At 40.4% G+C, this 17669-nt stretch overlaps 1 protein-coding gene across 3 annotated transcripts in view; it reads left to right on the forward strand.

Annotated features, from left to right (window-relative positions):
* cadps2 (Ca++-dependent secretion activator 2) overlaps positions 1 to 17669 on the forward strand; it is a 218154-nt gene that overhangs the window by 176703 nt on the left and 23782 nt on the right. For 2 of the 3 annotated variants that reach the window (XM_035642193.2, XM_035642195.2), the window contains 7 exons: positions 3550 to 3691; positions 4577 to 4696; positions 8088 to 8243; positions 8512 to 8659; positions 11311 to 11325; positions 14128 to 14202; positions 15033 to 15116. In XM_035642193.2, the coding sequence (XP_035498086.2) occupies positions 3550 to 3691; positions 4577 to 4696; positions 8088 to 8243; positions 8512 to 8659; positions 11311 to 11325; positions 14128 to 14202; positions 15033 to 15116 (740 nt within the window). The remainder of the gene's footprint in view (positions 1 to 3549; positions 3692 to 4576; positions 4697 to 8087; positions 8244 to 8511; positions 8660 to 11310; positions 11326 to 14127; positions 14203 to 15032; positions 15117 to 17669) is intronic. The other variant, XM_035642194.2, reaches the window with a different exon arrangement.

A 17669-nucleotide genomic window follows, 5' to 3' on the forward strand; every position in this document is an offset into this window, starting at 1 on the left:
CCTATTTACTGTTAATCATTGAATATTTAAAAAAAATTCTAAACCATTATGTTATTTGTGTTACATTAATATAACATACAATGACAATAAATTCATTCCCTCCTCTCTACTCATTTTCATGCCTCTTAAAAGACTGGAGCTGTTTTTGGGAGAAAATGCCTCATGTATGGTCTGGCTGCTAAGAGCACTAATTAACACTGGTGACGTGAGAGAAAATGAGGCTTGTTAAAAGAGGAGGTTAACAACACCTTGCATGCACAGGCAGGGAGGTAATTAACACAAGCATCGGAGAAATCTGCCGAGGCCGGACGAGGGACAAGATCAGCTGCCCACAGTTGATCTTCAGCTGGGTGTCAACTGATCTGTCTACTTGTCAGCAGGGAGCAGGACAGGACGTTAGCACAGTGTCCTCCTCCTGTCTCACTTCGGCGTCTTCACTCTTACTCATTTAGTCGGTGGACAGGAAACTAAATTATTCAGCAGTGATTGAAGGGACCTTTGCTAGGAACTGTGAGATGTAACATACATTTTCTAATAATGCAATTATACTGTTTGGTCCTGATTTGTCTTTGTCCACCAACTACAAATGTTCATTTTACCTCCGCCAAGGTAGGTCATGTATTCACTCCTGTCAGTTTGTATGTTTGTTTGTTTGTTTGTTTGTCAGCAGGAATACGCCAAAAAAATTCAGAACGGTTTTCCACGAAAATTGGTGGATCACTTTCTTTCAGGGAGAAATGTTATGCTCATATTCAGGTTCATCATTTTAATTTACTATTACTTGAAATTGTTTAAATTCTCTAATGTTCAGTAAACACATCAGTTTCCTCAGACTGTCACATTCCTGCAGCTCCTCTTTTCAGTCTCTGTCTGAAACACTTGGTTTTAGCTCCTGTCTCTTTAAGATTCCCCCCCTTCCAGTGAAGCCCAGTCTGCTCTGATTGGCCAGCTGGCCCACTCTGTTGTGATTGGTCAAAAGCTTCCAGCGCTCTCGCTTTACCCGTCTTTGTTGGGGGCTTGTCAGACTAGACTCTAGACATTATATGGTGACGCCACCATCTTACGGAAGTATCGTCCCGACTACTGATGTGACGTTTCAGTAGCGCCATGAACTTCAGTGCTTTCTGTCAGGGAGAGTAGCTCCCTTAACTGTAGCCTTTGGGCTTTTTAACTTTGCAGACCTTTTACATACACAAAACAAACTATATAACACTAGAGGAAAGGGAAAACTGAAAAAGCATGATGAGTCTCCTTTAACACTGCAGGATAGGCAATTTTGTGACATTTTCACAAATTTTCCAGGGAATAGTTCATGGATGTTAATGGGAAAAAAAGGCATATTTAAGGGGCTGATATCTATGAGTGTGTTCTATTTGGTGCAGATCCAAATAAAAATGTGGATGTTGTGTAGCTTTGCCTGTGATCAGTGTTGTTTTTGTTAATATAATGAGGTTTGTCAACCTATCATTCTTTCGTAGTGGAGATTATGATTTCATGATCTGCATGGTTTTGGTGACATAGCTATAAGGATGGACTGAATTGAAGGGGACTGAGGTATGCACTCTAGTGAGAGCCACTCTAGTTCTCATTGTGGAGGTGAGCTTTGATTAGTTTTACCCACAAGCTTTTTCCAGTCTAACATCTTGACAGTTCTGTTTTCTGGTCCTGAAGAAGCATTCATTCCTCTTTGCAGGTTCACTTTTTAAAATGACAAACCTATTTGAGGGATGAATTGTTGGCCAGCTGTGGAATCACCATTGCTATGAATCCTTTTATATTGCAGCTAAATCCTTTTTCACCTGGTTTGTGAATGTGTGAATCTATTGTTCGTTTTGTCATGATGCACATCCACACAGCGAAAAAGGAAACATTGTTTGGACGCCCACTTTTTTTGCAATGTGCTTTTCTATGTCTCAGGGTCGCAACTGTGTGAAGATAAAAAAATTAAAATTAAAAAATGACAATGGAAACTTGAACAAACATTTTATTGCTGTATTTCAAACTGTTGTAGTATTTTCTTCCCTGACAAACTGCGTCTCACTGTTGAGATTACCTTTGACTGCTGAAGAAAAATCTCAGCTCATTGCTTTCTCTCTCCGAGCTCTCTTGTCGACTCCGAGGCTTTGTCTAAGCGCCAGCCAGACATTTGGCGAGATACGAGGCGTTATTTAACATGGCTGATGCCAAAGTACCTTGGATACAGTAACAGACCGGCAGGCAGACAGACAGACAGCCCAAGGGCACCTTTGGATACAAAAAAACTCAGCGTTTCATTATGTGAAGAAGCCACAAATCTCTGTTTTTGTGGCTCATATCTTTTATATGTTTTTCTAATTACAGTCCTCTGTTCATGCCGTAATTATTCCAAGTGTCACAACATTAGCCGACTTGAATTGGAGTGTAATGAGGCATTAGACAGAGCCGAATCAGTAAGAGCGAAAACATAGTTTTGACTATTTAAACAAATGAGGTCTACCCTCTTTGTTAATTATATCTAAAGTGAGAAGAAAGTGATTTAAATCAAATGTGATACTTGGGAGACAAAAGTTTAACAAAAAAAAGGTTTGGAGGATAACAAAGTTGATTTACAAGTTGCCTTTTCTGAACCTCACAGTATTCATTTACAGCTTTTTAAAAAAAAATCAGTTTAAGCTGTTCAGAAAAATCAACAAAGCCTCTGCGGTGACTGCCGGTAGGGTGATCTCAGGTGACATGACTATATTTCCTAGACTCTTTGAGGGTTTTTCTTCAACAAGTGCATTATCTCTCAGTTGTTCTGTGAATTATTTAAATGCTCACTTGATTGTCAGCATGTGAGAGCGGTTGCGAGGGAGATGGGTTTTTCTCTCCGGAGGGCAAAAAAGGCTAGTGTTAATCATGACGGAGCAGAGCGAGAGGAATTAAAACTAATGAAGTCCTGAGAGACCGGCCTGCTCGCTTCTCACCCAACGCAATGTGTTTATATGTCTCTCCTCGCTGTGGACGCTTACTGTCACTAAGGACTCCTCTGTCTGTCTTTCTTGAACCTACAAGGAGAAGTGGGGGGTGGATGGAGGGTTGGGGTGGGGGTACATTTAATCTTAGAATAACAGTCCTTCAGCAGGACAAAATTAATCGTCTTTTCATCTTTTCTATAATTTTTTTCAGGTCAGGACTGTCCACGGTCCAGTCAAGTTCCTCCACACCGGACTGTGAAAAAACAGTTCTTGCACAGGGGCATTGTTGTGTTGGAAAAGGAAAGGGACAAATGCAAACTGTTGGCTGTTGGAAGACGACAATAGTCTAAAATATCACACTCTATGCTGTAGCATTAAAGTAATTAAATATGCTTATTTACTCCCTTGCTGAGAAGATCATGTCTGCATGTAGCTACATTCTGGCACTTTTCAAAAACCAAAGGGAGGGAGCTATATGATAGACTATAGTCTCTGCTGACAAATGCTGAGGCTAACTCTTTCCATTCTAGGTGGTAAGCCAAGCCACCTGGCTGCTGTCTCTAACTATGTATTCGGGTTATTGATTTTCTCATCCAACTCTCCACCCCCACAGCTCACCTGTGTAACAGGACGTTCCACAAACACCTGCAGGATCTGTTTGTCCCCCTGGTGGTGCGCTACATCGACCTGATGGAGTCGTCCATTGCCCAGTCCATCCACCGCGGCTTCGAACAGGAGACCTGGCAGTCTGTCAAGTAAGGGAGAATCATTGTGCGTCTTCGCTTTAGACCTCTGTTAAAACCGATAAAACATTTGTTTTAACAGGATTTCAGTTGCTATGTTTTAATGTGAAGGCAGCATCTGTGTCACATTGAAATACAGTAATTAGAATCTTTGGATGTTGATTGTACATCTGTGAGGACAGGTGAGGATTTTTTTGTCTTCTTCATCTTTGTTTGAGCTATAAAGAGCAAATCTGTCTGTTTGCCTCCATTCTTGTCATGTTCTTTGTGTACTGTGGTGTTGTTCTCACATCAAAGGAATACTAAAGATGTCAAAATAATTTAAGTCTTCTGTACTTTTAACCCTTTGAGGAATAATTTTGCTACATTCCTTCTGTGCGTCTTATGCTAAATTATTTTGCAAATATGCCCTGGATAAATTAAGATAAGATAAGATGGGAATGTTTAATCCTGAGAAAAGAGTTTGCACTCATCCCGTGGTTATATAGTATGACTCTGTACATGGACAAGAAAAACACCCAAAAGAATCTAGTGAAAATGGGAGGAAAACAAAAAGGAGGCAGAACTGAATGTACAGCACACACAGCAAGGACACACTACAGTCAGTAACAATGTGCTGTACTACGCTCTTGAACAAAAAGCCCCTGAACTGAGAGAAAATAGAATGAATAGAAGTGAGCATTGACTTTTCTGTCTTTTATTGGTGTTTGCTATTCATTAATTACTGCAGGCAAAACAAGTGTTTACTATTATAAGTTATTATTATTCTGTGTGTTTATTTGTGTGTGCGCACACGTTATAAACAACTGTTACTGTCACAATTTCTTCTCTTTCTCTTTGTCTTTTATTCTTTAAAAATGTTCCTGTTCTGCCATCGATCGGCCTCACCGCTGACAGGTCATTAACGAACAATCTAGCAAGTGTTCCTCTCCCCAAAGTCCCAAGCCTTCCGCTAACGCTGCCGCAGATGCCCAGTTTCTCAGCTCCTGCCTGGATGGGACCATTGTGTGAGAACACGTATGTACGAAGGGGGGTAGACACTTAGGAGGCTCTTTAGGGTCTGGACTAGAGGTCTTTAAGAAGCCCAAAAGGAACCAGAAACTATTTTACCCAAATCCACAAAGGTATCCATGAACAACAAAAAGACCCAGACCTGAACCAAAACAGACCTAAACACTATAGTATGTGTATTTGCTGATCTACCCCTAGTAAGAGTTGGTCTGTGACTTCTCCTGCTTAGAACAAGCTGGGAAAACCCTAAAACCTTTTCTGATCTGTTCTATTAAGCTTGTTCATTGCACAGCAGAAAACCAGGGTTCATATTCTGTACAACTTGTTTCCACACAGCTCTGTGTACATATGCGAAACAACCCCTCATGTCAATCATCTGCAATATCTTTTTCGAAACTGCTCCCTTCAATTTTTAAAAAACAAAAACTGTCCAGAGTTTGGGCAGGCAGTTTGCTGTCTGCCACAGGAGGTTAGCATCAAAATGGATAGCTAACAGGTTATCAGGTAACATTAGTAGCCTTTAAGGTGTAACGCGGCTCAGCTGATGAGTCGGACGCGTCTCTGGTCTGTAAGCTGACAACAGCCTGCTGGGTTGAGACACGATGGCAGAGCAACACACAATAGTTCGACACATGAATCACGATCAACAGCACTAATAATTTCTCAGTTATTAAAGCAGCAATAAACAGACGCGAGGTCTGGTACAAAATTCGCAACAATAGTTCTGCCCAGAGCTAAGCCTCTTAACTGTACTTCTTAACGGGGGAAAAGGCGCGTGTAGTTCGTCCTCGGATGCACCGATGCTCGAGGCCGTGGCGCTGGTACCGACTGGTTCGGATGGAATGGTAGTAGACATGGGTGACAGCCTGTGGGTTGAGGTCTTAACTTCTGCAGAGATCAATTAGCAGAGTGTTCCGTCTAGTACCGGCGCTGTTTGTTTTCCCACACACAGAGAGAGAAAGAGGGAGAGAAAGAACCATCAAGTTACCCATCAAGTTACCCTCTGCTGGTGATTCCCCAGAATACAGGCCACAGGCACTACCTCGTGGGCTTCATTTTCCGGACCCGGTGACTACGTCTATTTAGATCTACAGTCTATAGTGGAAACGAGCCGTTTACGATAATTTATCTAAACAGCTTTACACTGTCAGGCCTTGAATAACTGCACTACGAGATGAACGCTAACAGTGTGTTAACATGTTATCTAATGCTACCTCTTAACACATGGAAGCAAGTGACTATCATGCTAACACTAATGTTACAACTATGCTCAGCATACCGTATCTTACTATCTGCATAGTTACGGGTGTATAATTTATATTTTAATGTTGGTATGCTAATATTAGCATGTTTAAGTGCCAGGTTGTAATGTAGCATGTACATGTACATGTCTTAATCTTAGCATGTTGTTACACACTCTAATGGCTGGAAAGATATCTCTGTAAACCTGAATGTGTAACAGGTGATTCAAGTTATGATGCCCTACTTACTGCAACCATAACTATTCATAATTATTCATAATTATTCCTGTTGAAATGTTCACTTCCTGCTGGGTCCAGTCAGAATTTTACATAGACCACAAACCATAGTCAGACCTAAATCATAGTTAAAGTGTGGACAGGAGACCCTGATCAGTTCAGGTCTGGTCTTTTGGTCTTTGGGGGTCAGGTATGGGTGAAGACCTCTAGCCTGGACATGCCATCTGTCTGTCCTGAATGCTCACCTGACATCTTGTAAGTTCTGAGATATTTTGTGTTTTCACGTAAGAGAGTTTAATAAAATAAAAACCCACCTGCTTCTCTTCACGTCCCTCAGTATCAATACATGACAAGCAACATGTTACGGCCAAACTAAAGTCCATTAAGGTTGTATTTGCTTGCCAGGAATAAAAACATTACGTCACGTACACAGGCTGCAGAAGATAAAAACTATTCTAAAGAAGCATTTTCACTAATGTGAACAGTGGCTTGCGCACAAAACATGAAGACTCACCTACCTTTGCATACAGTAATTACATTTTCAAAACGAGCACAAACCAAGAGGCACAAAAGTCTTGGATTAAAGGTCTGTAAAAATAGATAAGATCAGAAAGATTAGAGTTTTGATCTGATTTCAACAGCTTACTCTGCTTGTCTAGACAGACAACTGTATGTTTTCATGTGTCTATTTCAGAGTGAGTCATTGTGGACTGCAGAATTGTCAGCATTGGTGACCATGTTGGGGGGTGGCGTCTCTGGAGGCTATTTGAGGGTGTGTTTCTTAAAAAGGCTCCTCATTCCAACTCCCCCAGCCTTCCCTACAACACGGACTACCCTGTTCCTTTACCGCACTTCACTTGGCCCTCCTCGATCCAATAAAAAAAGAGAGAGAGGGAAAAAAAAGCTGGCACTTCATTAGCAAGCACAGACGGGCGAGTGGGATCGTCCCGCTCCCCCGGGAGCAGGGCGGAGCGCGCTCAGAGAAGAGCACCACTAATTAGACATTAGGGGGATTGCCACCAAGCGATTAATTGCACTGCGGACTCAGCCCAAAGCATTTATTCCTGAGCGCCACTTGTTAAGGTAACAGTCTTTTAAAGGCGAAGTGAGAAAAGTGAGGGAGTGAGTGCAGCTGGTTTTAATCCACCCCCACCCACACCCATAGCCCCCCTCCTCCATCCTCCCGTGGCTGTCATTCTAGCCGGGCGCTGTACACTTGGATGGCAGTGACAGAAAATGTTGCCATGCGTTACTGTGTAACCTGTGCGCAGGGGAGAAGGCGGGGAGAGGTCCATCTGTCTCTGTTTTAGCCTGTTGCTGTGCTCACTGACTGAAACCAACTGAAACTTTGTTCATTTCTGCATCAGAAATGAACAAAGCCAGTTGAAAAACCTTACTTGGACATGAATCCACTTCTAGTCCTCTATGAGTCTAGATACTGATGTTGTCTCCCACCACTGGTTGTATAAAACACACACTTCCTGATCAATATAAATTTTGGATTGTCTCTCTGGCTCTTTTATTTGCAGAGATATCTTGTAAAATTTGCCTTTTGGACCATATGTTTGTTGACCCTGACCTTGACCCTTGATCGATTAGATCCAAAGTTTTTTCCAGATCAAAAGATTGAGTTTCGTAAAAATCTGTCCATGTGATAATGTATTTGTGTACACACACACACAAACACAGAGAGACAATACCCTGCTTCTGGCTACATTGGCACGAACATTTAAAATCAGTGTGATCATAAAAAAAAAAGGTTGAGTTGAGAAGTTGAGATACTCACACACCAACATTTTGTGGAACAAGCATCACAAACGATCCTTTAGCCAGGTTGGAAAACACAACAAGTCAATGGTAAAAGTGTGCTTTAATGTTGTATTAAAATAATAAATAAACCTTTTCTATCCTCTCTGCAGTAACGGCGCAGCTACCTCTGAGGATTTGTTCTGGAAGTTGGATGCTCTGCAGATGTTCGTGCTGGACCTCCACTGGCCAGAGCCCGAGTTTGCCGAACATCTTGAGCAGAGACTCAAACTGATGGCCAGCGACATGATGGAGGCCTGCGTCAAGAGGTCAGACTGAAAGGTTACCACAGCTGGACCTCAGGGTTCACATCTGTCTCAATCCTCCTCATGCTTTCTCTGTTTTTCTTGTTCCTCACAACCAAATCCTATTTCTAACCTGAAACTCACTTGAAAAGTAACCTTTTACTTTTTTCTTGATATCATGCCTAAATATCTATAATCTTATCCACTACAAAAAAAATGACAGGAATCATATGAATTCTGCACACTGTGAAATATCATTCATAAAAAAACTCTTTGTGTTTAATCCCTCAAGAACAAAATCAGCATTTGATGCCAAAATGCAAAAAGCGAGTAAGTCGACAGACTTCCGGGTGCAGATGTCGGTGTGCACCATGTTCAATGTACTGATGGATGCCAAGAAGCAGTGCTCCAAACTCTGCGTGCTGGACACCGGTCAGGAAGTGAGTTCACACTCACACACACATCTCTGATCACACTGCCTAACATCAGTGACTGGACATCACAGGATTTAAATTTCTGGGTTTCTTCCCATTATCCTCTAACTGCACTGAAGGTGTATAACACAAGAAAGAATATGTCTTCAGCTTCAGTCTTGTAAATCAGACATGAAGGATCTGTCAATGCAAAAAAAAAAAGAGCCACAACTCTTCAGTCAACCTCTCGAGTCCGAAAATATTTTCTCAAAACAATTCCTACACATTTCAAGTCAAATATTACTTATTATTATTATTATGGTCATGTTCATGATCATGGTAAATGATTAATGGACTAAACTCATATAGTAATTTTTGGATTCACACTAAAATGGAGGTCAACATCATCACCAGAGGCCCAAAATGATCTGCTTTAAACCCTGGTGTGACCAGGCCTAGATCTCTTTGTCCTGTCTAGTTTTAAAAGACTAACACTCATTCCTAGGAAGAAATAAAATCTAAAACAAGCAAAGAAACTGTCAGAATATAGTTTTTGTTTATTGAAAAATTAGTCTTGGCTGAATATCAGACTAAATCACTTAAGATGGATGGATTTTTAGATTTTTCAGTGCAGATCGCACAGCTTGTCGTCAGCGACTTGCTCCTGACTGAGTGAAGGTTTGTCAGCTTTTAAAACCTTCAGCTGTCTTTTATTTTCAGGCTTCACACTGAATATAGGTGGAGACTATCGGATCAGCCACTAAAATGTGACTGTTTCCTTCCAAACATCCAGCGGATGGGGAGTTCAGGTGTATTTGTGTTCACTTGAAACGGCCAGACGCTCGACACAAGCTGTTAAATGGATGACCGTGAAGCTTGTGTGAGGAGGCAGCCTTGGCATCGCTAAGAGCGAAACCCTTGGCCACCGGCAGTCTTGACAGAGAGCTAAGCTCACTGTTCTCTTAACCTTCAGCTTCCTTTCCCTTCCAGTTTCCACAAGCCTCCGCCACTTCTGCTTGAATGCACCATCTGTCCATTTATTCCTCCTGACACAGTGAATAAATGCCTGCAGAGAGACACACTATTATACCAACCAACTGAATACACAAACTGCATCTACATACAGACCGGTTTTGCTGCTATATTTTGATATTTTCATTTCATATTTTTACACGATGTGATACGAAGATGACTTCAGGCAAGACAAGAAAGTTCAGAGACAGAGAGAGAGAAAATTAAGGAGGTGGGGTCACACTGCACTATAGACAGTGCATCAAAAGGTCAAACTCTAATGCTGTGATTGCAGGTTAATAAATAAAAGGGTAATAATAGGTAGCTGGGGATCGAACCACTGACCTTGTGGTTAGTGGGCGTCTTGCTCTTTCTCCTGAGCCACAGTTGCCCACAATGTTTGTGTCTCAATCGATTGGTTTGAAATTTGTTTATTTCATTTGATGGACTGAATAGCTGCATTAAATAGTTCCCATATAGATTAAATGATGAGGTAAACAAGCCTGAACAAATTACAAACCCAAACGCTTACTTTTAGGATGTCATACTTCAATTAAGGAGAACAGAAAAGATGGCATGTAGTCCAAACCTGTGCTGAACTCCTTGGAGACCCTGTTCTAAACTGGGCCTGACCTTAACTGGGGTGCACTCCGGCCCAAAATGGTTTGTCATCTTAAGCTATGTAATCGGCCAACTATACCTAAAACAGTTAATGAAGTCAGTTGAGTTTATATATCTGTGGTTATTCTTATTCATCCACATTGGTGTTGAATCACTTTGTTTAGCTCTATTCAAAAATCATATTTAGGTGAACAATTACTTTTTTAGTTTTTACAGTGCATTTTACACTTGCAATTGAGTTATTGACACCACCATTGAATGTCACTCTCACTACATTTCCATGCTTACTGCTTCAACATGCTAAGCTATGATTGGACAGTCCCCCCCACAGCAGAATCATCACAAGCAAATTACGATATAGTAACAGATTTGACAACTTCTGTTGAGATTGGCAACAAAAAATTGAATTCGGGCACTTTATGTTTTGCCACTTGAGAATGAAAAACTGGATTCCTGAAGTTCATCTGTCTTCCCAAATGAAGTAACAGTTTAGTTTGCCACGTTGAACTTCATTCAGCCCAAAAACTCTGAATTTGAATAACCTTGATGATTTAATGTTCAGAGTTTTCGATTGAAGGTTCTGGGGATTTTTCAAAGGAAAAAAAGATTGACAACTTGTCTGCTGCTTTGTACGTGCTTTCAAAGCCAACAGTGGAAGATGCATTAGGCCCCACAATGACTGAAAAATATGTAAATGTTCAACTTTGTAACTCAAAAGTTTTTGAAAATTCTGAAAATGACTCTTCTCAGTCAATGTCACTATAAAATGTGTGTCTAGTGTTGTCTTTTTGGAAGAACTGTTTCACTCAAGGTCAAAACTAAGATGAATATGTAAATGTGAATTTTTTTTACAAACCACGGAAAAACTTCAAACGTCATTGAAAAGGTTATTGAAGATCTTTCAACTTTACTTCTGTGGACTTTTCATCTAAGTTGAGTTTTTTTTTTAATTGATTGGTTGACTATGTTTGCCTTCTTTTCTTTGTCTCATGTCCTTCCCTGTCCCTCATGTCCATGTGTCCTGCACATCCTTGTTTGAATCCCAGATTGACAAACAATGGGTAAGTCTCCTCCATCGCCTCATCTGCTGGTTTTCCCCCTTTCACACCTCTCCACTCGAGCCCCATCAAAAATAGAAGTGCTTTTAAATCGTCCCTGCCACATTAATAAAACATCCCAAATCATCAGAAAACTTTCATCTTTGGTGATGTCCAGTTTTGGTCCTGGAGTCTTACCTTACTTTGCCTGAAAAGACCCAGCTACTTAGCTATAAATGAAGCAAAGAAATTGGAAAACATGCTGTGTTACATAAAGGACCTGGAGAACCACTGAGCAATCGCCAAGATCATGAAAATCTAGGTCTATCAGTATTTGGACAGTCACACAAATTTTGTAATTGTAATCTTAAGTCATTCATAAACACAGTTCCTTTTTTTCAGAGCTCATTGGACAAACTTACATAATAATTAAGAATAGAGAACAGAGAAGCTTGGGTCACAAGGCACACTCCGTCTCAGAGTGTAACTGCTGTATTAATGTTTAAAACCTTGTGTCTATATAAACTTTAAGCAGAGGATCGTCTGTTTTTTTTTTATTTGACCTGGCTTTCCCTGTGGCTTTTCTGTTATAAATGTCAGATAGAGGAGGTCATGCTCTCTAAATTAAGGATGTTACTTGCTAAATGTGAAGACTAGTTTGAGGGATCCATAAAATAACACCATCAACCGTCTAGCAGCACCAACGACCAAACTAAAAACTAGTAGATGATAATATTTTCTTCTTTTTTTTTTTAATCAGAGATGGTTTCTGTCATGTTAGGTAGTTCTTATCACACTCATGTATGTTCAAGTGTCCTGGGGATTCATTAATTACAGGATTAAACGGCATGATTGATAGCTAAGACAGACTTGCCATTTGACGGTGGGAACTCGGTACCGCAGCTCCACTCCTCAATCACTCCTGTGCAGACTCTGGCCCCCAAAATGACGTGAGAAGCACAAGAGGTTGTCACCAGTATCCAGGATATTGTAGTTTTTAGACTCACACTCAGATGCCCATTTAGAATACATGTTAACCAACAGTAAATTCCAAGACATTTCCGCAACAAGACACACAAGTTACACGATCATTCAGAGAAAAGTAAGAAGCAAATGAATAGGTTTCTTATTTTGACACAGCACAACCTCCGTCTTGGAAACAAACTGCCGCTCTGTCTTTCTGCGTGTTGCTGAACAAAGTAAAAGCAGAGAGAGGTGTGCTTCTTTGCATGAAACCAAAAAGTCAGTATATATGTCGCTAGGTGCTTTTATTTTATTTTTTGGGGGTGCAAAACGGATCTCAAAAGTCTGAAATCTATTCAAGAAATAGTTCAAGCCATTCATTTTGGAAGAGCAAGGGCCAATGGAAAAAGTCCAACACTCAGCCTGGCCGACTATGTTTCCATGGCTGTGGTTCAGGTGATTCACTGTCTATGTTGAGTTGCCAGTAGGTGCTGTGAATGAGTGCCCCCTGACCTCTAACCCCTGAGCAGCAGTCTGAAGGGGTTTTGAAGAGATGTCAGTCTGAGCCTGATCCTGCAGCAGAGCCCTCGGCCATTTCTGATGCCTCAGTGACAATTTCTGCCGCCCCTCTTCACTTTTACTTCACGTTTTTAGGGAAAACAGCAGCAGAACATAAATAAACAGCTGACCAGCTTTCCAGATCATCTACAAAGAATATGCACTTGATATTCATGAATTCAGTTTTTATAAGCCCCGGTTAAACTGGGGTGATTAACTGAAATCAATGAAAAAGCTAATTCGTCTGTAGTGAGGTAGGGTTGTGTTGAAATAATGACCAGGTTCCGAATATAACAGAACTGAAGTAGGCACTGCCGCTCAATGAAAACATAAATGTTTTTAAAGGCAATAATTGTTCTTTTCAGGTTTAACTGTGCACAATTTCTCCTGCTCTCTGCTTTTTGTTGAGGTCTTTGTAGAAGAAAAAGAAGGCAAAAGCAGCAATTTTAATTGAGGTAAGGAGAGGAATAAAAGAAAAGCTCTCAAGATTTGTCGGAAAGATTCAGCATTCTGCCATTTTGCAGACTAGTGGAGGGAAAAAAAGAAGAAAAATAGGGCTGGCAGCGTTGACCTCCCTGGACCCGCAATTTGTCAGCAATCTGTGTGCTTTGTTGATTGAAATTTTTAATTTGGGTGTTCTTTAGGTGGCCAGTGAAAGGGCATTGTCGCCAAGAGATGAACTCCCTGCTGCTGCTTCCTTTCAGTGCTCAGCCCCAGCCTTTTTTCCTCCCCATCCTTCAAGGGAAAAGGTGCCATGAATATGTGTGGGGAGGGAGGGGGGGTTGTGATGTGGTTGGGGGGGTGAGACATGAAATGGCGGATTAATTGAATCTTGTGTGAGCCTTTGGTCCTCGCAGCTGGACCGGTGCTTTAGAGAAATACAAGGCTGCTCTAATTGTAGGGAGACGCACAAAAAGTATCCTTCAGATTCCTTCGCTTTTCCAGCGCAGACGGGAATGTCATTCAGCTGCATAATGGTCCTATTAGCTGCTTAACTCAGCGGCGTTACACGGATGGGAAGGTTTTCACACCTCACTTTGTCGGGAGGTGTATGTGTGTGTGCGTGTGTATGTATGTGTGCGTGCGCGTGCCTGCGTGTGTGTGTGCGTGCGTGCAGACCTGATGTTCATACAGTGTTGTAGATGTAGGTTTTTCTTTCTGTCTTTTACAGCACAGACAATCCTGTTTGGTATCAGGGATACCAGAAGTCATCTTTAGTCTTTGTGTCCCATCATATTTGTGAATAATGAAATATTGCCCCCAAACCCCCCACAACCTCCATGCCCCCCACCCTCCCTCTTGCAGCAACAGTACCACTCCAAAATCGATGTTCTGATTGACGAGGCGTTCAAAGACATGATTTCCTCCCTCGTCTCAAAGGTAAAATCCTTCTTTCTTTCTATCTTCCATCAAATCCTCTAGCTTTCTTTTCGTTGTTTTGAATTGTATTTTTACATTACTCTCTTTTCAATGGAGTCAGGTCAAGCTTCAATCATTTTAGTAAAACCATAGATTTTACATATTTACATAATCAATTTTTGTTTTACTTTTTGTTTCGTTTGTAGAGGGGTAGTTAACTCTTCTTTTTTAACGCCTGTTGGAAATAAGGATTGATTTGTCTTTTAATTTAGAAATACATTTGTTTTTGATATTGTTATATTTTTATATATTTTTTCCATGGTTGTATTTGTTTTTTCTTTTACTCTTATAATTTTATTCTAATTATTACTTTTGGGTGTCTGTGCTTTACTGTCATAATTCGTCTAACTTGATATTAATTATTTTATTTTATCCATTTTGCTTTATTACATATATTTTATTTATTGGGATAATTTTTATTTTTTAGCTTAACAGCCAACTATAATGGTTTAAGGACCTTAAAGAAACACAATGTATTCTCTATTTAAAACAGTAAAAGCTATTTCAACATGTTTCTAATAAAAAACTTGATGTTGAAACATGACTGAATATTTGTTTACTGAACAAGATTCAAGACAAAACCATTTTGCTTTTAGGAGATGCCTTGACCAAGTGAAAATCTTCTGACAGTACTGACTGTATTCATAAGAAAATAAAAAGCTTATGTGATATTTACAGACACAAATGACTCAGTGGAAGAGATTTTTGCAGAATGAAAAGTTTGTGAAAACTGCAACTGAAGGTGAAAAGAAGGAAGTAAGTTGTTGTTGTGTCTCCCCCTTTGTCTGCAGTTTGCCAGTGTTTTAGACGGCGTCCTCTCCAAGCTCTCCAGATACGACGAAGGGACATTCTTCTCGTCAATCCTCTCTTTCACAGTGAGCAGCCATGTTTTTGTTCTCCCAAACAGAGAGTAGCGAGCTGTCTCTTTCAACGCTCACACAGGCAACCTGTTATTTGCTAGAAACCAGATCATCCCAGCTGAACTTCGGTGTCATTCTTCTTCTTCTCCTCCTTTTACTCTTCCTCCTCCTCCCCTCTCCCACCCCAAAAGGTGAAAGCTGCTGCCAAATATGTGGAAGTCCCTGTGAGTCTGTCGGTTTCTGCCTGTTTTATTATTCACCTCCTCGGTCACAGTCAGTTACCATATTTTGTGTTTCCATCCACATTCAGACAGTGGAAGCGTCTGCTGAAAATGAAGCAGCCTGGAAATGCAAAGCGGATGCTCTTTGCACTCACTTGTGCTTGGGGGTTTTTTCTGTTTTTTTCTAGTTTGTCATCACACTGTGTTAAACATGTGTGAAATATAAAGAGGGATTTTATTCCATCTGCAGCTCCAGAGCCAAAGATCACACAACAAGCCTAATTAATTGCACTCTCCCCTCGTATATGTGTTTTGCTTAAGTGTCGGTTTGTGGGCGGTGGCGTTCCGGTGCCAAGCGGTTAATGAACGACGTGGCAAAGATCAGGGGGTGCGTCGGGGCGAGCGGGTGGAGGAGAAGGCGGCGCGTGGGAAGCAGGAGTTGACGTGTCAAGGAGATGAGGCATTAACGTTATGCGATGTTGGAAGTGTGAAAGAGAGAAGAAGTTTCGGTCTCCAGAATTAGATTCCACTAATATAAGGTGACCCCTCGTTTGCTAAAGTGATTTAATGCTCAAAAAGAACCTAGTACAATTCCTCTGCGGTTTGTGTTTTGTTTTGATTTTTTGCATGTTTTACGTCTTTATTATGAATTCTGCCAGTTTTAAAAAGCATCCACTGGGATCACAGATATTTTAAAATGAGTTGCTCAAAATGTCTCAGGCTTTAATCCAAACACTGCGGAGGAGAGTTTCATCCAAAATTAGAATTGATAAATTTATAAGGGAAGTGAATTATTTTTCCTTTCTTACCCACAGGAGTTTGGATTAAATTAGATGTATTTGAGTATTATAATCAAAATGGAACATTCCTATTGAATGTGACCAAACAAGTTGACATTGAATAATATTGATACTCTCAGTACATAGTTAAATTTCTTCTTCTAATGGTGCTGATTTGAAAAAAAGATTACTTCATGATTGATTAATTAATTGTTCTTCATTCTCTGCTCCACCTGCCCTCTTTCACAAATTAAGATATATTACATTAAATATGTGTCCTGTGTCCCAGTATCCTTAGCAACTATGTCAGGGAGGTGGTTGTTACGCAAGTAATATTACACATTTGACTTTTATGTGAGAGACCAAACCACGTCCTGTCACAGACCAAGAATTAATGTTTCCTTTTCAAACTTCCATTTACCTGAAAGTAAATGCCAAATATTTGGGGTAATAGACTAATTTGCTTTCTCAGCAAGAGAAAAATAAAAAAGACTGCAGCTACTGGGCGCAACCACTTAGCTTAGCTTAGCAGAAAGACTAAGATAAGATAAGATAAGATATTCCTTTATTCGTCCCACAATGGAGAAATTTGGTTGTTACAGCAGCACAGTGGATAGAATATAGGAGAAATAGCCGAATAGAAAGAAATTTACATTAAACAGGGGGGAAACACCTAGCCTGGCTCTTTCTGAACAAAAGCACCTTGTAAGCTTATTAGTCAACACATTCCTCCCAAGATAAAGATGAGTACAGACCATAGGCTGTATGTAAAAATGGACATAGTCACTGTGCCCGGAAAATGAAGCCCATGCGAAAGTGCCTGAAGCAGTGCCTGTTTTTAAGGGTGCTCAAGCACCCCTTAAATTAGTTTCAGCACCCCCCCCCAAAAAAAACTTTTTACACAACAAATGGTTTAAAGTTAATATTTTAACAAATTAAATTCAACAGTTTTAGTAGTTGTAGTTGAAGTCAAATTGCAACTTTTCCTCAAAATTCATACAGGTACCAATTTCAATATTTATGTTAACTTTAATTAATTGTAAATTTTGGTAAAGGGTTCTGTGTTGTTATTATTTTTATGCAAAGAATTATATTTTCAAAAGAAGCTACTCCCCCCCTTTTTTGTAGTTGTATATATGTGGGGGTCAGTGTCCATACAACACTTATATAGTTGTAAGTCTACAGCACACAATTGTTTTACAAGAGTATAAAGTTCTTATAGATCTAGCGTAATAAATTGCAATCAAAGTTCACCAGATTGATGGATTTAACTTTAACAAAATTGTACAGGTTTTGCTTTTTCTAATAACGGGGACATTTTTTGGGATCGTTGGGTGCCCCCCTAAAGGGGTCCTAGAATTGCCCCTGGCCTGAAGCCTGTATTCTCTGGAATCACCATCAGAGGGCGACTCACTGGTTGCAAAAAGAGGTTTCTCTAGAAGTCTATGAAAAAAATGACTCTACTTCCTGAGGAGTTTATGGTTCAATCCCTAGTTTCAAGTCTTCTTCAATACAGCGTGATGTATTTGAGTGTGGATACAGTGTGATTGACAGCTGTACCGTCCAAT

This window comes from Scophthalmus maximus, chromosome 7 (assembly GCF_022379125.1).
Source record: "Scophthalmus maximus strain ysfricsl-2021 chromosome 7, ASM2237912v1, whole genome shotgun sequence".
NCBI classification, from domain to species: domain Eukaryota; kingdom Metazoa; phylum Chordata; class Actinopteri; order Pleuronectiformes; family Scophthalmidae; genus Scophthalmus; species Scophthalmus maximus.